General features: G+C 43.9%; 2 protein-coding genes across 2 annotated transcripts in view; both read right to left on the minus strand.

Moving 5' to 3' along the window:
- LOC125449779 (pleckstrin homology domain-containing family O member 1) overlaps window positions 1–14,153 on the minus strand; it is a 31,134-nt gene extending 16,981 nt beyond the window's left edge. Inside the window, exons 1-2 of the mRNA XM_048525671.2 lie at window positions 13,695–14,153; window positions 12,771–12,917 (exon numbers count right to left, since the gene is read on the minus strand). Coding sequence (XP_048381628.1) covers window positions 12,771–12,917; window positions 13,695–13,724 — 177 coding nt within the window. The 5' untranslated portion in view covers window positions 13,725–14,153. The remainder of the gene's footprint in view (window positions 1–12,770; window positions 12,918–13,694) is intronic.
- An 8,929-nt stretch (window positions 14,154–23,082) lies between these two features.
- The window catches only part of vps45 (vacuolar protein sorting 45 homolog), a 44,158-nt gene continuing 43,407 nt past the window's right edge, over window positions 23,083–23,833 (minus strand). Inside the window, exon 15 of the mRNA XM_048525701.1 lies at window positions 23,083–23,310. Coding sequence (XP_048381658.1) covers window positions 23,226–23,310 — 85 coding nt within the window. The 3' untranslated portion in view covers window positions 23,083–23,225. The remainder of the gene's footprint in view (window positions 23,311–23,833) is intronic.

The raw sequence follows: 23,833 nt of genomic DNA on the forward strand, positions 1-23,833 counted from the left end.
CCATCAGAGGTGGAAAGAAGTCTTAAGTCTTTAGCAGCCTAAGTAGAGCTTTTCTTACAGTTCAGTGAGGAAGTTAGTTTGTTAGCCCTGGAGAGACACAGGGAATCACATCTGGTGACTGTGCAGAAAATATTTTAAAATGTCTGTGTCCTCATTAGTTTAATAAGAAAAGAGTGAAGATAGTAATGATACTTGTGAAGATAGTAATGATACTTTAGTGGTGTTGAGTGTCTGTAAAGGATATTGCAAAGAAATGGGGCTGAATCTTTATTTTTGATGTTATGATAAAACTTTTAAAATTATCTTGTAAAAAATTTGTTTTCATTTATTTTTATTAATAAATATGTTCTTTTGTTAAAAGTACACCAACTGCTTTATGTGAATCTATTCAATGACTGATCACCATGATAATCAAATCATAAAAATAAAACTTATAGTCTGTCAAGCCAGATTTCAATCTGGAAACTGATTTATCTGATATTACTGTCAGCTGGAAACTTATCAGTGTGGGAGTTCATGGCAAGATAGAAGTTTATTGAATTTAAGAGGGGTATTTGAATCTTTTAAATAAATGAATACATGTAGGTACTGAACATAAAAATGAGCTGTTGATGTTACAGGTAATATCTGTTACAAGAATTGGACTTCCAAAATGTTTAACTATTGATAAGATTTTTCTGGGAATAGAAATTATAACAGGAGATTATTTGAAATCTTTGACTAAGGCTACTCAGAGAGTTAGCAGCTAAATTTAAGGCAGAAATAAAAGCAAGATTTTGTAAGGATGAGATACTCAATTATGCAGCATTTAGACTTTAAGTAGGAAGACCTGAAATGGATACGTCAGCATGAGAGTTAGCTAAAATTCAGTTAGAAATGAATTTTAAAATTTGAACTTGAGAACAAGAGAGAAATGGAAATGAGAGAGCTTGTGTTGTCAAGTGAGAGAAAGAAAAACAAAGAGCAATGAAACGGGAAATGGAATTAAAGCCTTAATCTCCAAAGAGAAAGAACAACACAGCCTCAGACTCAACACAGACCAACATTTTCTGAAGAAGGGTTTGGGACCAAAACGTCAGCCTTCCTGCTCCTAATGCTGCTTAGCCTGCTGTGTTCATCCAGCTCTACACCTTGTTGTCACAGACTCAGACAACATGGCTTGGTGAGACTTTTAGAATGAAGCTAGGAAGAAGAGGGAGGGGGTAATATCTACATTTAATGCTTACGTTTACAGAGGATGGAGTGGAAAGATAGTTCACCTCATTTGAAAAGATAGCTGTAAAAATAAAAAATGTTTGGACCTAGATGTTGCAGAATGTTTTAACAGGTACAGATATGAATGGACTCAACAGCTTGTCAGAACAGCAACCCAGACCAACAGTGATCACAATTCTGTAAGTTTTAGCATATTCATGGACAAAGATGAGAGTGGACCTAAAGGAAGAGTGCTAAATTGGGGTAAGGCCAACTATAGCAAGATTCAACCGGAGCTGGGCAATGTGGATGGGGAGCAGTTGTTTGAGGATAAATCTGCACTTGATGTGTAGGAGGTTTTTAAAGAGAGGTTGATTAGAGTGCAGGACAGACATGTCCCTGTGAAAATGAGAGATAGAAAGGGCAAGCTTAGGGAACCATGGATGACAGGTGAAATTGTGAGACTAGCAAAGAGGAAAAAGGAAGCATACATAAGGTCTAGGCGACTGAAAACAGACAAAGCTTTGGAAGAATATCGAGAAAGTAGACTAATCTGAAAGGAGGAATTAAGAGGGCTAAAAGGGGTCATGAAATATCTTTAGCAAACAGGGTTAAGGAAAATCCTAAAGCCTTTTATTCGTACATAAGGAGCAAGAGAGTAACTAGAGAAAGGGTTGGCCCACTCAAGGACAAAGGAGGGAAGTTATGCGAGGAGTCAGAGAAAATGAGTGAGATTTTTGCGTCAGTATTCACCGAGGAGAGGGACATGATGGATGTTGAGGTTAGGGATAGATGTTTGATTACTCTAGGTCAAGTCTCGTACTCTAGGATGAAATGCATCCCAGGGTACTAAAAGAGGTGATGGGGGAAATAGCAAATGCACGAGTAATTATTTACCGAAATTCACTGGACTCTGGGGTGGTTCCCGCAGATTGGACAACAACCAATGTGACGCCACTGTTTAAAAAAGGAAGTAGACAAAATGCAGGTAACTATAGGACAGTTAGCTTAACTTCAGTAGTGGGGAACATGCTTGAACCTACCATTAAGGAAGAAATAGCAAGACATCTGGATATAAATTGTCCCATTGGGGACACCCAACATGGGTTCATGAAGGGTAGGTCATGCTTAACTAATTTGGTGGAATTCTTTGAGGACATTACTTGCTTGGTGGATATTGGAGAACCTGTGGATGTGGTGTACCTGGACTTCCAAAAGGCATTTGACAAAGGCTGCTACATAAGGTAGAGTTGCACGGTACTACAGGTAATGTATTGGCATGGATAAAGGACTGGTTGACCAGTAGAAAGCAAAGAGTAGGGGTAAATGGGTGTTTTACTCGTTGGCCGTCAGTGGTTAGTGGTGTGCCTCAGGGATCAGTATTGGGACCGCAATTGTTTACAATTTACACAGATGATTTGGAGTTGGGGACAAAATTTGCAGATGACACTAAGGTAAGTAGTAGAGCAAAGTGTGCGGAAGACACTGCAAGTCTGCAGAGGGAAGTCTAAGTGAGTGGGCAAAGGTCTGGCAGATGGAGCACAATGCTGTTAAGTGTGAGGCCATCCATTTTGGTAGGAATAACAGCAAAATGGACTGTTTTAAATGGTAAAAAATTGCAGCAGGCTGCTCTGCAGAGGAACTTTAGTGTCCTTGTGCATGAATCACTAAAAGTAGGATTACAGGTGCAGCAGGTAATTAAAAAGGCAAATGGAATTTTGTCTGCCACTGCTAGAGGGATGGAGTTTAAAAACAGGGAGGCTATGCTGCAGCTGTGTGGGGTCCTGGTGAGGCCATACCTGGAGTACTGTGAGCAGTTTTGGTCTCCTTACTTGAGAAGAGATATACTTGCACTGGAGAGGGTGCGGAGGAGATTCACTTGGTTGATTCCAGAGTTGAGAGGGTTGGATTATGAGGAGAGACTGAGCAGACTGGGATTATACTCATTGGAATTCAGAAGACTGAGGGGAGATCTTATAGAAACATATAAGATTATGAAGGGAATAGATAAGGTGGAGGCAGGGAAGTTGTTTCCACTAGCAGGTGAAACTAGGACTAGAGGGCATCACCTCAAAATAAAGGGAAGGAGATATAGGACTGAGGTCAGGAGGAACGTCTTCACCCAAAGGGTTGTGAATCTGTGGAATTCCCTGCCCAGTGAAGTAGTTAAAGTTATCTCGCTGAATGTTTTTAAGGTAAGGTTAGACAAATTTTTGAACATTAAAGGAATTAAGGGTTATGGTGAGCGAGCGGGTAAGTGGAGCTGAGTCTCAAAAAGATTAGCCATGCTCTTATTAAATGGCGGGGAAGGCTGGATGGCCTACTCTTGCTCCTAGTTCTTATGTTCTTATGTAAGTCGGCATAAGGAGGGGGGCAAGTGTTGAGTATTCGACAAGGCATTAGAGTGGACAAGTCCCCAGGTCTGGATGGCATCAATCCCAGGTTGCTGAGGGAGGCGAGAGAGGAAATAACTGGGGCCTTAACAGATATCTCTGCAGCATCCTTGAGCATGGGTGAAGTCCTGGAGGACTGGAGAATTGCTAATGTTGTCCCCTTGTTTAAGAAGGGTAGCAAGGATAATTCAGGTAATTATAGACCAGTGAGCCTGACGTCAGTGGTGGGGAAGCTGCTGGAGAAGATACTGAGGGATAGGATCTATTTACATTTGGAAGAAAATGGGTTTATGAGTGATAGCAGCATGGTTTTGTGCAGGGAAGGTCATGTCTTACAACTTGATAGAATTCTTTGAGGAAGTGACAAAGTTGATAGATGAGGGAAGGGCTGTAGATGTCATATACATGAACTTCAGTAAGACATTTAGTAAGGTTCCCCATGGTGGGCTGATAGAGAAAGTAAAGTTGCATTGGGTCCAGGGTGTACTAGCTAGATGGATAGAGAACTGGCTGGGCAACAGGAGACAGAGGTGTAGTGAAAGGGAGTTTCTCAAAATGGAGAACTGTGACCAGTGGTGTTCCACAGGGATCCGTGTTAGGACCAGTATTGTTTGTGATATACATAAATGATCTGGAGCAAGGTATAGATGGTCTGATTAACAAGTTTTCAGATGAAATTAAGATTGGTAGGGTAGCAGACAGTGAAGGGGACTGTCAGAGATTGCAGCGGAATATAGATAGATTGAAGAGTTGGGCAGGAAAATGGCAGGTGGAGTTCAATCCAGGCAAGTGCGAGGTGATACATTTTGGAAGATCCAATTCAAGAGCAAACTATACAGTAAATGGCAAAGTCCTGGGGAAAATTGATGCACAGACAGATCTGGGTGTTCAGGTCCACTGTACCCTGAAGGTCACTATGCAGGTCAATAGAGTGGTCAAGAAGGCATAAGGCATGCTTTTATTCATTGGATGGGGTATTGAGTACAAGAGTTGGCAGGTCATGCTATAGTTGTATAAGACTTTGGTTCGACCACATTTGGAATACTGCACACAGTTCTGGTCACCATATTACCGAAAAGATTTGGATGCTTTGGAGGAGGTTCACCAGGATGTTGCCTGATATGGAGGGCGCTAGCTATGAAGAGAGGTTGAATACATTAGGATTATTTACGTTAAAAAGTCAGAGGTTAAGGGGGCACCTGACAGAGGTCTCCAAATTAAGAGAGGTATAAACAGGGTGGATAGCAAGAAACTTTTTCCCAGAGTGGGGGACTCACTTACTAGGGGTCATGATTTCAAAGTGAGAAGAGGAGAAGTTTAAGGGAGATATGCGTGGAAAGTTCTTTACACAGAGGGTGGTGGGTGCCTGGAAAGCGTTGCTAGCGGAGGTGGTAGAGGCGGATACAGTAGTGTCATTTACGATGTATCTAGACAGATACATGAATGGGCAGGGAGCAGAGGGATACAGATCCTTGGAAAATAGGCGACAGGTTTAGATAGAGGATCTGGATCAGCACAAGCTTGCAGGGCTGAAGGACCTGTTCCTGTGCTGTAATTTTCTTTGTTCCTTGTTTGTTCTTTGAGACTGTAAAGCTGTTAAAAGGTCAATACTCAATGCTTATGGCCTTGACCGTGAAGCTGATCAATTAAACTTAGTACTGCTTAATGTTTTAAACTGCTAGAAAGATACCTAATCATAAATTTGAAAAAAATTGCACAAGAGAGTTGTGGCAGTTATTCTGGCAAGTATCACAGCCAGACTGCTACAAATGAGAAATGGACTAATATTCCAGAGATCCAGAAATTATTCTATATATTCAGGTTGGAATCCCACCATGGCAAATGATGGAAATGAAATCAAAACAAAATTGGAATTAGAAAACTAATAATACCATGAACCCACTGTTGATTGCCACTGAAATCCATCTGGTTCACTGACGTCCTTTCAGGAAGGAAATCTGCCATTATTATTTCGTCTGGCCTACAAATCACTCCGAGCCCACAGCAATGTGTTTGACTCTTAACTGCCTTCTGAGCTGGCTGAGAGACCCATTCAGTTTTGTCAAAGAGCTAAAAAGTCTCAATAAAAGGAATGAATCCAGACAGACAATCTAGCACCAACCAAACCACTGGAAACAACAAAGGCAAACTCAGCCCTATCAACATTGTAAAGTCCTTGCTACTAACATCTGGAAACTAGTGCCAAAATTGAGAGGGCTGCCTCAGACCAGTCAAGCAACAGTGTCATCAAACAGCGATGTTATCAGACTCATAGAATCAGATCTTACAAACAATGTCCTAACAAGGGGCATCACAGTGGTTAGCAGGATCCAAGTTTGATTCCACCCTTGGGTGACTGTCTGTTTGGAGCTGGCATATTCTCCCCATCTGCGTGAGTTTCCTCTGGGTGCTCCAGTTTACTTCCACAATCTAAAGTTGCACAGGTTAGGTGGATTGGCCATGCCAAATCACTTCATAGTGTCCAGGATCGGTGAATTAGCCATGGTAAATGTGAGGTTGCTCTGGGAATTCTCAACATTGACTCCAAACCCCATGAAGTGCTATGGCAAGGAAAGTTCCTGCTAAATAAATCTGCTGCCATCCCCAAGCTGATGAATCAGCTGTCTTCTGTGTTGAACACTTGCTAGATTGGGACTGCAGTAAGTAGTGAAAGAAACACACTTGACTTCATCCTCATCAATCTGCTTGCCGCCAATGCATCTGTCCGTGGCAGTATCGGCAAGAGTAATCACCATACAGTCCTTGTGGAGATAGATCTAGCAACTCAAGATTAGGCATCCTTTATGTGTTGTCAGCTATCAATAGTAGCAGAATTACACTCAAACACAATCTGCAATGTTGCAGCCACAGCTTACCATTATCATCAAACCCAGAGATCAACCTGGTTCAGTGAGGAGTGCAGGAGATCATGCCAGGACCACCACCAGGCACTCCTAAAAATTAGATCAACTTGGTAAAGCTACAAAACAGGACTACTTTCTTCCCAATCAGCATAAGCAACAAATGATAGACAGAGCTAAGCATGTCCATAACCAATCGACCAGATCTAACCTCTGTCGTCCTACCAGACTCAATCGTGAATGGTGATGGATAATTAAGTAACTCATTGAAGAACGAGGCTCCACAAATATCCCCATCATCAATAATGTGGAAGCCCAGCACATCAGTGCAAAAGATAAGGCTGAAACATTTGCTGTAATCTTCAGCTAGAAGTGCCAAGTGGATGATCAATCCGTCATCCTCTGGAAGTCCCGCTGTACCCTAACCCAAAGGTGTCAATCTTCGGCCAATTTGATTTGTGATACCAAGAAATGTTAGGAGATATTGAATAGCAAAGGCTATAGGCTGATACCACCCGCCCCTTCCCTTTCTCTCTAGTAACAGCTCTTCCATCCTATATTCCCTCTGAGTCTTGCTGCCACTGTGTGGACCTCCAAGGCCTGTGTGTGGCAATGACTTCTTGAAGCAGAGGTCAGTGGTTCTGCGTGCCAATTGGACCCTCCAAGCAGCTAGTGGGAATACTGCCCTCATCTCTACTGACTCTTCGCCCTTAACGACAACTATTTAAATATACTGACAATAAAATTAAGAAGCTTCAGAAATAAAGATTCATCTACACCGATCTTGGCAACGGGCCTGGAGTACACAGTTGTCCTTGTCCAGCACACCTTCAAAACCAAGAGATTGCAGGTTTTAGCTATTCCAACAAAGGGAAACAGACGACCCCTCATCTCAGGTTTTAGAAAGGTGTTGCAGTGCTAGCTTTCTGCCCTCCTCTATTTAACAGTAACTAACCTATCTTTTGCCATTGCAGATGTTACAACTAAAATACACTTTTTTGTCCTTTAGGGAACTGACCACAATCCATGGGCAAGAAGATGAGGCTGAAGTATGACTGTGGAGCGAGGTGAGTGATGCAGGGACAGGGAAGGCTTAGAGATGCTGTGGAGCAGAACCATGTCGCTCTGTTTCTCTCTATGGTAGATATAATTAGCTGGCTAATTGTGGTTTGTAAACGTGTGGCTTAGAGAGTGTCACCAACAAACACTTTTTAAACACTTTTAAACACTCAATAAGTATTGAGTCATTTTGGGTATTTTTAGCTCGCTTCCATCTCCAGATTTTTTTTAATTGATAACTGTTTTTATTTGAACTGATCATATTTGTGACACACTATGTGTAATCTGTGCATATATTCTGTGTTCCTGAGCGTATGGTGTAAATATGTTGTGCACACTTTGTAAGCATATTGTGCTAATGTGCGCAATCTGTACCTGTGTATGTGTGTATTTGGGTATGTATTCACTGTGGTACGTGTTAGAGCTGTGAGTTACAGCCTAATACTTATCTGTAAGTACAGCATTTTGTGGCTTTCCTGTTCAGACTGTGGAATGAAACCTCAAGTGTACTGTCCCTACTTTGTCTTCACTCAGTAAAACAGGAAGTATGAAAATGTAAGGTTAAAGTGCAATAATTTTGTTCTCACTCGACTCCTTCTCCCTTTCCACACGTTGATTCTCAGATGCCAGTGCTCTGTGTATAGAAATGACCAGAGACTCCCTTGATGTCACAGTAAATGCACCACTTGCTGTGATACTGACCCATAAAGATCAGAAGGTGCTAAGTTAACGCTGAATCTGACCTGAGCTAACTCAGGCCATGTAGCCCAGGAGCTCGAGACTACAGTTGTTCTCAGAATCCCTGGGCTAGGGAGGTGGAAAAATCAGACTAGGTCGTTGCCTCAGGCAGCAGCTTCCAAACCCACAATCACTTCCATCTAAAAGGACAACGGGCAGCAGATACATGGAAACACCATCCGCTGAAAGTTCCCCTACAAGCCCCTCACCATTCTGACTTGGAAATATATTGCCATTCCTTCACTGTCACTGGGTTAAAATCCTGTAATTCCCTCCCTAACAGCATTGTGGGTCGGCCTACAGCAGGTGGACTGCAGCAAATCAAATAGGCAGCTCACCATCACCTTCTCAAGGGCAACTAGGTACAGACAATAAATGCTGGCCACCCAGCAACGCCCACATCCCACAAATGAATTTTTAAAAAAAGATTTTATCCCAAGGACTGAATTGTATGCCAGCTCAGTTGTTAAAATATCAGCTTTTATGTAAAGATTTCAGAGATTGCCATGGGCATGGCCTTCACAGGAAAATGGTTTGTTTGCAATTAAGAGTGACCACACTATCATTACATAACAATACGTAAAAGATACTAGAGGAATCTCAAAGTAATGACACAAAGTCAAATCAAATGCGATCTAAAGCTATTGCAAAGTAACAGTATTCATTTGTTCAAGATAACGAAATGTGAGGCTGGACGAACACAGCAGGCCCAGCAGCATCTCAGGAGCACAAAAGCTGACGTTTCGGGCCTAGACCCTTCATCAGAGAGGGGGATGGGGTGAGGGTTCTGGAATAAATAGGGAGAGAGGGGGAGGTGGACCGAAGATGGAGAGAAAAGAAGATAGGTGGAGAGGAGAGTATAGGTGGGGAGGGGATAGCTCAGTCCAGGGAAGATGGACAAGTCAAGGAGGTGGGATGAGGTTAGTAGGTAGGAGATGGAGGTGCGGCTTGGGGTGGGAGGAAGGGATGGGTGAGAGGAAGAACAGGTTAGGGAGGCAGAGACAGGTTGGACTGGTTTTGGGATGCAGTGGGTGGAGGGGAAGAGCTGGGCTGGTTGTGTGGTGCAGTGGGGGGAGGGGACGAACTGGGCTGGTTTTGGGATGCGGTGGGGGAAGGGGAGATTTTGAAGCTGGTGAAGTCCACATTGATACCATTGGGCTGCAGGGTTCCCAAGCGGAATATGAGTTGCTGTTCCTGTAACCCAATGGTATCAATATTAAAGCTATGAATACCATAGACTATCTCAAACCTGTATACCAAATGATCTCTCGGCCTTTGGCCGCAGCTTCCTCTAACAAGCTACAGGCTATCAAAATTCAAAACTAGCATAACCTAACCAGTACTAGCACAAAATTAGTGATTTCTTATCACTAGTATATGAATTGCATGCACTTTTCTCTCTGGTCCCCTCAGTTTGGTTTCTGAACAGGAAAACAGTGTTCATAATTTTGATAACCCCAGTCGCACACACAGATAATCTGCCTATCCCAGTGAAAGAAGGTCAACAAGGATGAGACTCTGGGAAATTTAAAAATGGTATGTTGTTCTTCACAGTGAGAATACAAGAGCAGGGATGTCTTGCTGCAATTATACAGGGCCTTGGTGAGACAACACCTGGAGTATTATTTGCATTTTCGGTCTCTATATGGAAGGATATTCTGGTTTTGGAAGCAATGCAACGAAGATTTACCAGGATGATTGCTGGGATGTTTGGATAGGTTAGGATTATATTCACAGGGGTCTGGAAGAATGAAGGGGGAATCTCATAGAAACCTATAAAATTCTAACAGCACTAGACAGGATAAACCCAAGAAGGATGCTCCTGATGACCAGGATGTCCAGACTAGGAAGTTACATTTTAAAGATACAAGGTAGGCCATTTAAGACTGAGATGAAGAGAAATTTCTTCACCCAGCAAGTAGTGGAATTTTCTGCCACAAAAAAACAGTTGAGGCCAAAACATTGAATGTCTTCAGTAGGAGTGTGATATAATTCGTAGCGCTGAAGGGATCAAAGGGTAAAAGGAGAAAGCAGAAACAGGGTACCAAGTTGGATGATCAGCCATGGTCATTTTAAATGGCGGAGCAGACTTGAAGGACTGAATGGCCTGCTCCTAATCCTATTTTCTTCATTTCTAGCTGGGAGAGGATGTAGGACAGAGATGGAGCCAGTGTCGGAGGATATAGGAGAGAGATGGACCCAGTGATGGTGGATGTAGGAGAGAGTTGGACCCAATGATGGGGAACATAGGAGAGAGATAGAGCCAGTGATGGAAGATGTAGGAGAGAGATGGAGCCCATGATGGAGGATGCAGGAAAGATATAGACACAGTGATGGAGAATGTAGGAGGGAGATGGAGACAGTGATGGACGTTCGGAAGAGAGATGGTGCAGGTGATGGAGGATGTAGGAGAGAGATGTATCCAGCGATGGAGAACGTAGGAGAGAGATGGAGCAAGTGATGGAAGATGTAGGAGAGCAATGGACCAAGTTATGGAAGATGTAGGAGAGAGATGGACCCAGCGATGAAGGATATAGGAGAGAGATGGACCCAGCGATGAAGGATATAGGAGAGAGATGGACCCAGCGATGAAGGATGTAGGAGAGAGAGATGGAGCCAGTGACAGAGGATGTAGGAGAGAGATGGAGCCAGTGATGAAGGATGTCGGAGAGAGATGGAGCCAGTGACGGAGGATGTCAGAGAGAGATGGAACCAGTGATGAAGGATGTGGGAGAGAGATGGAGGATGTAGGAGAGAGATGGAGCCAGTGATGAAGGATGTCGGAGAGAGATGGAGCCAGTGACGGAGGATGTCAGAGAGAGATGGAGCCAGTGACAGAGGATGTCAGAGAGAGATGGAACCAGTGATGAAGGATGTGGGAGAGAGATGGAGGATGTAGAAGAGAGATGGACCCAATGATGAAGGATGTGGGAGAGAGATGGAGCCAGTGACGGAGGATGTAGGAGAGAGATGGAGCAAGTGATGGAGGATGTAGGAGAGAAATGGAGCAAGTGATGGAGGATGTAGGAGAGAGATGGAACCAGTGATGGAGGATGTAGGAGAGAGATGGATCCAGTGATGGAGGATGTAGGAGAGACAGATCCAGCAATGGAGGATGTCGGAGAGAGATGGAGCCAGTGATGGAGGATGTAAGACAGACATAGAGCCAGTGATGGAGGATGTAGGAGAGACATTGAGCCAGTGATGGAGGATGCAGAGAGAGATGGAGCCAGTGATGGAGGATGTAGGAGAGAGATGGAGCCAGTGATGGAGGATGTAGGACGGAGATAGAGCCAGTGATGTAGGATGTAGAGAGAGAGAGATGGAGCCCGTGCTGGAGGATGCAGAGAGACAAGGACCCAGTGATGGAGGATGTAGGCGGAGATAGAGCCAGTGATGGAGGATGTAAGGATATGGAAGCTTTGGAAAGGGTGCAGAGGAGATTTATTAGGATGTTGTCTGGTATGTTGGGAAGTTCTTACGAGGAAAGGCTGAGGGACTTGAGGCTGTTTTTGTTAGAGAGAAGAAGGTTGAGAGGTGACTTAATTGAGACATATAAAATAATCAAAGGGTTAGATAAGGTGGATAGGGAGAGCCTTTTTCCTAGAATGGTGACGGCGAGGACGAGGGGGCATAGCTTTGAATTGAGGGGTGAAAGATATAGGACAGATGTCAGAGGTAGTTTCTTTACTCAGAGAGTAGTAAGGGAACAGAACGCTTTGCCTGCAACAGTAGTAGATTCGCCAACCTTAAGTACATTTAAGTCGTCATTGGACAAGCATATGGACATACATGGAATAGTGTAGGTTAGATGGGCTTCAGATTGGTACGACAGGTCGGGACAACATTGAGGGCCAAAGGGCCTGTACTGTGCTGTAATGTTCTATGTTCTATATGTAGAGAGAGATGGAGCCAGTGACGGAGGATATAGAGAGAGATGTAGCCAGTGACATTGTTGTATATGAGAGTTTTGTGGAATAAATGAATATAAACAAAGAGGCTGCTGTGTTGGACATTATTGGAAATCACATGACCTCTGAATCGAGCACTAATAGGAAGTGAACACTCATCACAGGACTGTACACCGATGCAGTGACACATCCAACAGCTAGCCCTTCTGCATCTGAAACGAGGATCAAAAATATGCTTCTTAAAATTGCCTTCCCCTTTGTACGCACTGTTGTCCGTGTACTCCGTGTCCAATACGTAATGAGTGAGGGGAACTGAAAGGTTAAAATATCAGCACACAGGAATAATGGAGGCCGCTTGACAATGATCAGGAGCACGAACCCTAACAAAATTCTCCAACTTCCCAATTATCGTTCAGAATCCAAGGTACTGAAACTAACATCAAGTAAACCTCTCTAGCACTGATTGAGATGTAAAATTTTGTTCTGGTGAATGTTGAGATTCCATGAATTTTCCATAACTGAGGACTCTCTCACCGTGCCTCAAAACCCTCTGACTGTGCCTCAGGATCTTCTCTCTCCCTGTGCTTCAGGATCCTCCTTGTCATGACACATACCTCTTTCTCTGAGATGTACAACTGATCTGTCTTTAAGATCACATAGCGGTTTTTCCAAATCTCCCGGAATATTCCTCTCCCGCAGTATTTGCGAATCCAGCCAGATTTTTCTGGTTGGCTTGGCAGCTGATTGCCTTCCTGGGTGCCCTGGACAGTGAAAGAAATCGGCAATGTTAGTGCCCGAAGAGTTAGCTGCTCTCACTGGCCTCTTCCCTATTGAGCTTATTGGCAACATTTGGTTTCCCTTTGCTCCCTCCCCCCTTTAAAAAGAAAAACTTATGGTTTATTTTCTCCAATCCTGCACATATAAATAAGATGGAAGAGAATGAGGAAGATGAAGTTTGACTCTTAGACTCAGTCCCAGCCCCAGCTGCAGACTCAGACTCAGACCCCAGCCCCAGACTCAGACCTCAACCCCAGACTCAACCCCCCGACCCAGCCCCAGATCGAGCCCCCAGCTGCAGACCCCAGCCCAAGCCACAGACCTCAGCCCCCAGCCCCAGACACCAGGCCCCAGCTTAAGCCACAGACTCCAGCCACAGCCCGAGACCCCATCTCCCAGGCCCCAGCCCCAAGCCTGAAATCCGAGCCCCAAGCCCGAAATCCCAGACACCAGACCCAGTCCGCAGTCCTGGCCCCAGATCCCAGCCCCAGACAAAGATGCCAGTCTCAGACCCCCACCCCAGCCCCAGACTTAGACCACGGTCTCAGATCCCATTCACAGACATCTCAGACCCAGCCCCAGATCGCAGGCTCAGACCCGCACCCCAGCCCCAGTTCGCAGACCCCAAAGCCCAGCTCTCAGAACCAGGCACACTCTCCCATCTCCTCCCCGAGACGCAGACTGCGACCACAAAGCCAACCGCCCCCCCTCCCCCCCGATCAAGCCCAGCTCTCAGACCCCGGCCCTTGAGCACCACTCACCCTCTTATTCGGCAGCGTCTTCTTCATCATTCAACAGCCCCAGCGCTGGGTTCCGGCTAAGGCTGGAGATGGCTCAGGGAGCTCCTGTTCTCTGCTTTCTCGATCTGTCAGTCTTTCTCTGTCGCTAGCGACCTCACTGCGCTCCGCTTATCTATTCCTTGTAGGTTCCTTCTACCTTTATTTCTCTCTCCGAGTCGCTGACCCTTTTCTCGATGCTATTTCTCTAAATTCATCTCTGCTTGTCTTTATTTTGTCTGAATCTCACTGTTCGTTTCTCTGCTTCTCTAGGTAATTCTCAGTGTTTGTCTCTGTTTCGCTTAGTGCGTAGCATCCGTTCTATTGCATTTCTTGTTTTCCCACTCACGATGTCATTCTGAATGGCTGGACGGCAGCCTTCCTTGTTGCCTCTGTGTCCCTGCCTCTAACTCATCCTGTACAAGCCAGTGTGTGGGGGCCGGATTTTTTTGCTGCTTTCAGAGGAAGTTGACGTTAACCCATTGAGGGCTGTGAACTCTCAGTTTGTCTCAGCCCGAACCTTCTTTCTTATCTGTATGGCCAATGTTAACTGAAACATGAAGAATAGAGGCCAGCAAAACACGCTCTGGAGTAGGAGTCCAAGGATAACAGATGATGGCTATAGGCTTCAGTAGCAGCTAGGTTGAGGCTGGGAAAATGTTACCAATCTGTAAGGAAGCCATCCAGATGATGGAAAGGATACAGGATTGAAAACTTAACAGGGAGTCAAATATGATACTATAATTCTGATAAGTCTGTTTGAAAGTCATAGTGCCCAGGGAGAGGATTGGTATTGGTAGCTGGGAAACTGAATTTATGGTAGAAAATAAAGGACCTAAATTTCAGTTCATCCATTGTTGGATATTGGGCAAGCAATGTGACAAATGCAGACTCACAATCTCAGAGAAGGAATCTTCCATTTCAGGCTGAGATGAGAAACGTTTTCAATCATATGGGTCATGAATCAAGAACAGAGAGTTGTGGACAGCAGACTTTGGACGTAAAACATAGGAGCAGGAGTAGACATATAGCCCTCCCACCCCCCAAGCATTATCAGTATTAATCTCCCTCAACTTTACTTTAACCCTTGCCAACCTCATGCTTTAATTTATTGAAACCCCAGAAATCTGTGTATCACAACCCTAAACATACTCACAATGAAGCATCTATAAACCTCCAGGGCAAAGAATTCTCAAAACTACAATCTTTTGACTGAAGAAATTTATCTTCATCTAAATTCTAACAATTAGTCTATTACTCTGGGCCTCTGTCCCAGCTCCATACCTTTGAGATTCCCCAGATAGAGGAAAGCTGTCTCCCCTTTTATCTTTGAATGAGATCAATGTTTATTTTTCAAAACCCCAGAGAACACAGACCCAATGGTCACAGCTTCCTGTCATAGGCAAACCCTCTTGTCCTAGGAACCTATGTAGATGTATTGATTATGTACAAAACAAAGACTCATCAATTTTTATCTACTACTTTGGCTATTGTGGACATGGTATGGGAAATTTGAAGTCAAAGTTCAACCATGATTGTACTGGGTGGTGGGCTGGCTTGAAGTGCCAAATGACGCACCTAAATCTGTTCCTATTTCTCATGATCTTAGTCCAAAGAAACTGAAGCAGTCAAATGTTGATGGTGAGGTAGCAGTGTTTGTAACCAGTGTACATGTGGAACCCATTGTGTTTTAAAATTATATCACTAAGGGGCAGCTTGTAAGAGAAAGATAGAAGAGAGTCAAGCAACATTCGTCGAGAACCAACAAAGGTAATTGTGTAGGAATGGGAGGCGAAGTCATTTCAGGAGATTCTCTGGCTATGACTGATTAGACCAGAAATGCAGCAAAAATTCATATTCATTAGCTGTGAGAAATAGACTTACTGTCTTCTGCTTCAAGGAACAGTCTGAGGAGTTTCACTGGAAACTCTACAGATTACTGACCTTGATCTCTTGTGTGTGTCCCCTGTCTAGGGTACATTTTTGGAATCATTATTTCATATTTCAAAATATCTCCACTGCTCCCTCCTTTATTACCAATCTATTTTCATCTACCATCACTGTGTCCATTTCTGTTTTAATTTGTGAGGACTTGTGGAACACTTTTTTAGAGGCATTGTGTAAATAAAAGGTATTTTTGTATGATATACAGTCAAGACAGCATAGAGGGAGCTTTACTCTGTATCCATGGGGTATTTACCCTGGGAGTATATGATGGGACAGGAGCGATCATTTATTCAGTCAGGAGATATGGCCATTTTTGGCTGAGCCAGCTTTTTAACTTGGAAGTAAACTTAAAGGAATTGCAAACTGTGAGAAGCACAGTGTGGAACATCAAAGAGACATTGATAAGTTGATGGAGTGAGTGGACACTTAGCAGATAAGGTTTAATGCCAAGAAGTGCAAGATGATGCACTTTGGTTGGAAGAAATTGAAGACAATATAAAATAGTGGGTTTAATTCTAAAGGGAGTGCAGGAGCAAAGGGACCTAGATCTATGTCTGCACAGACCATTGAAAGTGACAGGACTCTAGCAGTCAGGTGGCAAACTCTGCACTGGTTGGACTCATACCTGGCACGAGAAAGACGGTCATGGTTGTTGGAGGTCAGTCATCTCAGCTTCAGGACATCTCCGCAGCTTCAGGACATCTCCGCAGGAGTTCCTCAGGGTAGTGTCCTAGGCTCAGTCATTTTCAGCTGCTTCTTCAATGGCCTTCCCTCCAACATAAGTTCAGAGTGGGAATGTTTGTCAATGACTCATGATGGAGGGAAGGTCAGAGAATAGAACATAGAACATTACAGCACAGTACAGGCCCTTCGGCCCTCAATGTTGTGCCGACCTGTCATACCGATCTCAAGCCCATCTAACCTACACTATTCCATGTACGTCCATATGCTTGTCCAATGACGACTTAAATGTACCTAAAGTTGGTGAATCTACTACCGTTGCAGGCAAAGTGTTCCATTCCCTTACTACTCTCTGAGTAAAGAAACCACCTCTGACATCTGTCCTATATCTTTCACCCCTCAATTTAAAGCTGTGCCCCCTCGTGCTCGCCGTCACCATCCTAGGAAAAAGGCTCTCCCTATCCACCCTATCTAACCCTCTGATTAAATTATATGTTTCAATTAAGTCACCTCTCAACCACCTTCTCTCTAATGAAAACAGCCTCAAGTCCCTCAGCCTTTCCTCGTAAGACCTTCCCTCCATACCAGGCAACATCCTAGTAAATCTCCGCTGCACCCTTTCCAAAGCTTCCACATCCTTCTTATAATGCGGTGACCAGAACTGTACGCAATACTCCAAGTACGGCCGCACCAGAGTTTTGTACAGCTTCACCATAACCTCTTGGTTCCGGAACTCGATCCCTCTATTAATAAAAGCTAAAACACTGTATGCCTTCTTAACAGCACTTTCAACCTGGGTGGCAACTTTCAAGGATCTGTGTACATGGACACCGAGATCTGTCTGCTCATCTACACTACCAAGAATCTTACCATTAGCCCTGTACGTTGCCTTCCGGTTACTCCTACCAAAGTGCATCACTTCACACTTGTCTGCATTAAACTCCATTTGCCACCTCTCAGCCCAGCACTGCAGCTTCTCTATGTCTCTCTGCAACCTACAGCATCCTTCGTCACTATCCACAACTCCACCGACCTTAGTGTCGTCTGCAAATTTACTAACCCATCCTTCTACGCCCTCATCCAGGTCATTTATAAAAATGACAAACAGCAATGGACCCAACACCGACCCTTGCGGTACACCACTAGTAACTGGTCTCCAGGATGAACATTTCCCATCAACTACCACCCTCTGTCTTCTTTCAGCAAGCCAATTTCCGATCCAAACTGCTATATCTCCGACAATTCCATTCCTCCGCATTTTGTACAATAGCCTATTGTGGGAACCTTATCGAACGCCTTGCTGAAATCCATATACACCACATCAACGGGTTTACTCTCATCTACCTGTTTGGTCACCTTCTCAAAGAACTCAATAAGGTTTGTGAGGCATGACCTTCCCTTCACAAAACCGTGCTGACTATCCCTAATCAATTTATTCTTTTCTAGATGATTATAAATCCTATCCCTTATAACTTTTTCCAACACTTTACCAACAACTGAGGTAAGGCTCACTGGTCTATAATTACCAGGGTTGTCTCTACTCCCCTTCTTGAACAGGGGAACCACATTTGCTATCCTCCGGTCATCTGGCACTATCCTGTAGACAATGACGAGTTAAAGATCAATGCCAAAGGCTCGGCAATCTCCTCCCTGGCTTCCCAGAGGATCCGAGGATAAATCCCATCCGGCCCAGGGAACTTATCTATCTTCACCTTCTGAAGGATTTCTAATACCTCTTCCTTGTGAACCTCAATCCCACCTAGTCTAGTAGCCTGTATCTCAGTATTCTCCTCAACAACATTGTCGTTTTCTAGAGTGAATACTGTTGAAAAATATTCATTTAGCACTTCCCCTATCTCATCTGACTCCACACACAACTTACCACTACTATCCTTGATTGGGCCTAATCTTACTTTCGTCATTCTTTTATTCCTTAAGTACCTATAGAAAGCCTTAGGGTTTACCCTGATCCTATCTGCCAACAGCTTCTCATGTCTCCTCCTGGCTCTTCTGAGCTCTCTCTTTAGGTCTTTCCTGGCTACCTCGTAGCCAAGTTCCCTAACTGAGCTTTCACATCTCATCCTAACATAAGCCTTCTTCTTCCTCTTGGCCAGAGATTCCACATCCTTCATAAACCACGGCTCCCGCACTCTACAGCTTCCTCCCTGCCTGACAGGTACATATTTATCTAGGACACACAGGAGCTTTTCCTTGAATAAGCTCCACATTTCTAATGTGCCCATCCCCTGCAGTTTCCTTCCCCATTCTATGCTCCCTAAATCTTGCCTAATCTCATCGTAATTGCCTTTCCCCCAGCTATAACTCTTGCCCAGTGGTATACACCTATCCCTTTCCATCACTAAAGTAAACATAACTGAATTGTGATCGCTATCACCAAAGTGCTCACCTACTTCCAAATCTAACACCTGGCCGGGCTCATTACCCAGTTCCAAATCTAATGTGGCTTCGCCCCTTGTTGGCCTATCTACATACTGTGTCAGGAAGCCCTCCTGCACACACTGGACAAAAACTGACCCATCTATAGTACTCGAACTATAGTGTTCCCAGTCAATATTTGGAAAGTTGAAGTCCCATACAGCACTGGAGAGATTATTGATGAAGCAGCTGATGACATTTGAGCCTAGGATACTCCCCAGAGGAACTCCTGCTTGGAGTTCTGGAGCTGAGATAACTGACCTCCAACAACCACACCTATCTTCCTTTTCGAAATATTTCCCCTGATACCTGTTTTACTAAAGTTTCTTGATGTCATACTCAGTCAAGTAGGGCTTTGATGTCAAGGGCAGTGTTCTCTCTAATTTGTTTCTTCTGTGTGGTCTTCCGAGGTCCGTGTGTGGCAGCAACTTCTGGAACTGGAAATAAAAGCTGTGATCCATGCCGTCGCACCAATTGCTGTGTGTGGAACATTGGAGCAGCTGCATGCAGCTTAAAGGAAACACTGGTAAAGGGCACTTCAACCTCACCTCAGGAACTGAGCTCTTTTGTCTGTGTTTGGACTAAGCCTTCAATGAGGTCAGGAACAGAAGAGTCCTGGCACAATCTAAACTGAGTTCTGGTGAGGTTATTTCTTTGTCAGTGACACTTGGTAGCACTATCAGTGATCCCTTCCATCACTTTGCTGTTGATCTAGAGTACATTGAAAATATGGTAACTGGCTGGGTTGGATCTATCTAACATTTTGTGCACAAGACGTACCTGGACAATTTTTCCAAATGTTAGGTAGATGCCAGTTTTTACTCTGTATCTGGCCAATACCCAGTTTAGTAGATATGTCAAGTCTAGACAGGGGCTTCAGTTTGTATGGACAGGAATTGCACCTTCCTTACAGTATTATACATCATCACAGATGCACATACTGTGTGCCACAATACTACCTGTACCTTTCTCTTATTTATTCACTTGTGGGATTTAGTGTTGCTGGCAGGGCCAGTATTTATTGCCCATTCCTGGTTGCCCTTGAGAAGGTGAAGGTGAGCTGCCTTCTTGAACAGCTGCAGTCTATCTTTTGTAGGGAGATCTGCAATACCCTTATTAGAGGGAATTCCATGATTTTCATAGAGCAAGAGTGAAGGAATATACTTCCCAGTCATGACAGTGAGTGGCTTGGAGGGGAACTTGTAGGTGGTGGTGTTCTGATGTACCTGCTGCCCTTATTCTTCTAGATGGAAGTGGTTGTGGGTTTGGAAGGTGCTGATTGAGGACTGAATTTCTGCAGTGCATGTTGGCAGATAGTACACTGCTGCTACTGAGTGTCACTTGTGGAGGGAGTGAATATTTGTAGATGTGGTGCCAGTTAAGTAGGCTGCTTTGTCCTGGATGATGTTGAGCTGTTGGAGCTGCCCCCATCCAGGCATGTGAGGGGTATTCCATCACAATCCTGACTTGTGCCTTGCTGTTTGTGGACAGGCTTTGGGGAGTCAGTTACTTGCCGCAGTATTCCTATTCTCTGACTGCTCTTGTCGCCACTGTTTCTATATGATGAGTCCATTTGAGTTTCTGGTCAATAGTTGCCCCGCAGGATGTTGATAGTGGGAGATTCAGTGATGGTAACACCATTGAATATCAAGTGATGGTTAGATTGTCTCTTAGTGGATATGGTTGTTATCTGCTATTTGTGTGGTATAAATGTTACTTGTCAGCCCAAGCCTGGACATCATCCAGATCTTACTGTAGTTGAACATGGACTGTTTCAATAGCTGAGGGTCACAAATGGTGCTGAACATTGTGAAAATCAATCATCGGCAGTCATCCCCACTTCTGACCTTATGGTTTGGGGAAGGTCTGAAGCTTTCTGGCAAGAGAGATTCATTACAAAATATTTGGGTCTGTTGGTGTACTGTTGACCAAGATTACAGCATCATGAAATCCGACTTGGTCCATCATATTTTACTGACTCTGCATTGGATTCTCTACATTGTACATAATGCAAACCACTTGAACAGTTCTAGGATCATCACCTCAGAACACCATGACTTATTTTTCATATGTTTTAATAACCACCACCAGTGAAAACACCCATGTAGCCAATCCAATGTTTACATGCAAAGCCAGTTAAGGACAATGCAATCTATTATAAATGAGGGAAGGTAGAGAATGGGGAAGAGACTTAATCAAAATGAAGTTGGAGGGAGAAATAAAACCCGAATCCCCCACAGTGCCCATGTCTCTCTAAAGACATCGAGAGCATTAATAGACATCACATGCTCCCTCTCCAAGGACACACGGGCACAATCATAAAAGAGGGGCCAACAGTGGGCAGAGCCCCCACTGATAATTTCCACAGCCTGTAACCTGGACCTGTTTATAGCCAGCCTGGCCAGGCCCAGCAGCAGATCTACGAGGAGGTCCTGCACTCTGCCCACACCCCCTCACACTGGATGCCCACAGATCAGGACCATGAGGCTGAAGTGCAACAAAAATCACAACAAAACATTTTAAAAATAACTGAAAGGGGTGCCATCACCCACAAAACCAATATAACTGAATAATTTCCCACTTTCAGTGTCAACTGCATCTCTGGAATACTTCACCAGGTTGGCAAATCTGAGTCTGAAAGCCTGAAATAGCAATGTTACCAACATATATGACTGCATCGTGGCTTAGACTAGCCCTAATGGCATTTGTTTAAAGCATCAATAAAAAAAGCAATTTTGGCTGCTTTGTTCGTCTTTCTGTACTTTACAGGCAGTGCAACCACTTGCTTAGCTGTCTGACCTGGTTCAAAGCTGACACTCTTCTGCTACATATGGGTCAGTGACCTACAGAGGAGCCTGAAGAATTTTGCCTAGAGGAGTCTAATGTGTTGAGTGCTTAATGTACAAAACTTAAAGGTGCTACATTTGTAAAGCACAGCTTGTCATCTGCTGTATCTGTAATACATTGGTCCTGTAAGGTGCTACATTTATAATAGTTATCTGCAATATATAGGGTCTGTAATGCACGGAACATAACTGAGTGAATACAGAATAATTTTTAAGTGCTGTCAAAGCTTTATATGCTCTGATTTAATAAACATTTCATTATTGATCTACTTGCATCAGAACATTATCCAGCATCCGGTGTTTCACTGGGAAAGTGTTTAACAATGTTCTGTTCTCCAGCAATATACACACATTTGTGCTCCTAGTTCTTGGAACCGAGATATTTAGTGTTTATGGAAAGCAAAGTGATGAAGCAGTCAGTACAATTATGTTAGGGGATAATGGCCAGAGACAGGATTCTTTGATAGCAGTCGGCAAATTGTTTTTTTTCTCTCTGTTAAACCAGCAATAATAGCATCACGATCAATTCTTTTGCACACTGCTTGATCTGAGTCTCAATTAGTCGAAAACACTCAGTGTGCAATGGTGAATTATATAGACTAGAAGAGCAGAGGGTCAATCAAAATGCCTAATCAGCTAAGTACTAGTTGGCAGACAACAAACAGCAATGCCCCTGAACAGGTGAGTGAGAGAGGAAGATTAGCCAGGGTTCCTACACCACATCACTATCCAATGATTTCTGAGTTAGGGAAATCGCCAGGGTTCCTGCTGTGATCACTGTTCAGTGACTCCAGGGCTAGACTGACAGAGAGAGACACAGAGGGGGTACCAAGTGACAAATGCTGGAGAGTATCTTTCCCAACATTGATTCCTTCGTAGTAAAATATCCAGCTGACACCCACCATCTCAGCTCAGAGAAGAAAAAAGGACAGCTGCAGGAGGATCAGAGAGCACCTAATATCCTGAAACTCCCTTTCCATCCAGACTCTCCACCAATGGCACTGAGTAAATAGAGAAACAAGGAGGGGTGGTTTGGGGGTAGGAATTTATTCTGCATCTTTAAAGGACCATGGGGACATCTCTTGCATTAATGAGAAACAAGTGGGTATTATATAGTCTCTGGTGTGCCACTCCTGAAGCATGGGGTAAGCCAAATAGGTAGATCTTCATGAACTACAGTAGAATGAAACAAAGAACTGCAGATGCTGGAGATCTGAAATGCAAACAGAAACTGCTGAAAAAACACAGCCTTTTCTGTTTTTTCTCTATGAACTACACATCAGTGGCAAGGAGATATCATCAACTCTGTCCAAAAATATTCCATAAATAAAAGCTGTATATACTAAATCATATAAAAATAACAGAATGAGTGGAGTTGAAAGCAGCAACTTGTCAGACAGACTCTACAAATAATAAAGCAGCATATTTCTCGAGAAAACATTCCCAAATAGGAGTCTGTGAGCTGGAATTTAAGTTTGTATTTAATGAAACAAGGAGAAGCAAAGCATTCACAACAGTAGGAACAGTCACACTAGCCCAAATCATAGTCCAAATCATTTAGAAATATGATGGTTAGGAGAGGTAGAACCAAGGATGTCCCAGGATTTCATCGTCTTGATGATCGGCTCACTCCATGTGGTCTCTCCGATACTCGGCTCTGGATTCCTGAAGCTGCAACTTCTTCGAGAAAACTAGTGAAAGGAAGGAAAATAGAACATAGAACAGTACAGGCCCTTTGGCCCACGATGTTGTGCTGACCTTTTACCCTAATTCTAAGGTCTATCTAACCTCCACCCCTAACTTATTCTATCATCGAAATGCTTATCTAATAACCGCTTAAATGCCACTAACGAGGCTGACCCCACTACCCTCTCCAGCGAGGCATTCCACACCCCGACCACTCTCTGAGTAAAGACCCTGCCTCTGACATCTCCCCTATATCCACCTCCACTTGCTTTAAAACTATGCCCCCTCATAATAGCTATCTCTACCCTAAGAAGTCGTCTCTGGCAGTCCACTCTATTTATACCTCTGATCATTTTGTACACCTCTATCAAGTCACCTCTCATCCTTCGTTGTTCTAAAGACAAAAGCCCTAGCTCTCTCAACCTTTCCTTGTAAGACCTTCCCTCCATTCCAGGCAACATCCTGGTAAATCTCATCTGGACCTTTTCCAATGCTTCCAACGAAAAGATAGGCTTGCATTTAAACTGC

The sequence above is a fragment of the Stegostoma tigrinum genome, chromosome 47, assembly GCF_030684315.1.
Source record: "Stegostoma tigrinum isolate sSteTig4 chromosome 47, sSteTig4.hap1, whole genome shotgun sequence".
NCBI classification, from domain to species: domain Eukaryota; kingdom Metazoa; phylum Chordata; class Chondrichthyes; order Orectolobiformes; family Stegostomatidae; genus Stegostoma; species Stegostoma tigrinum.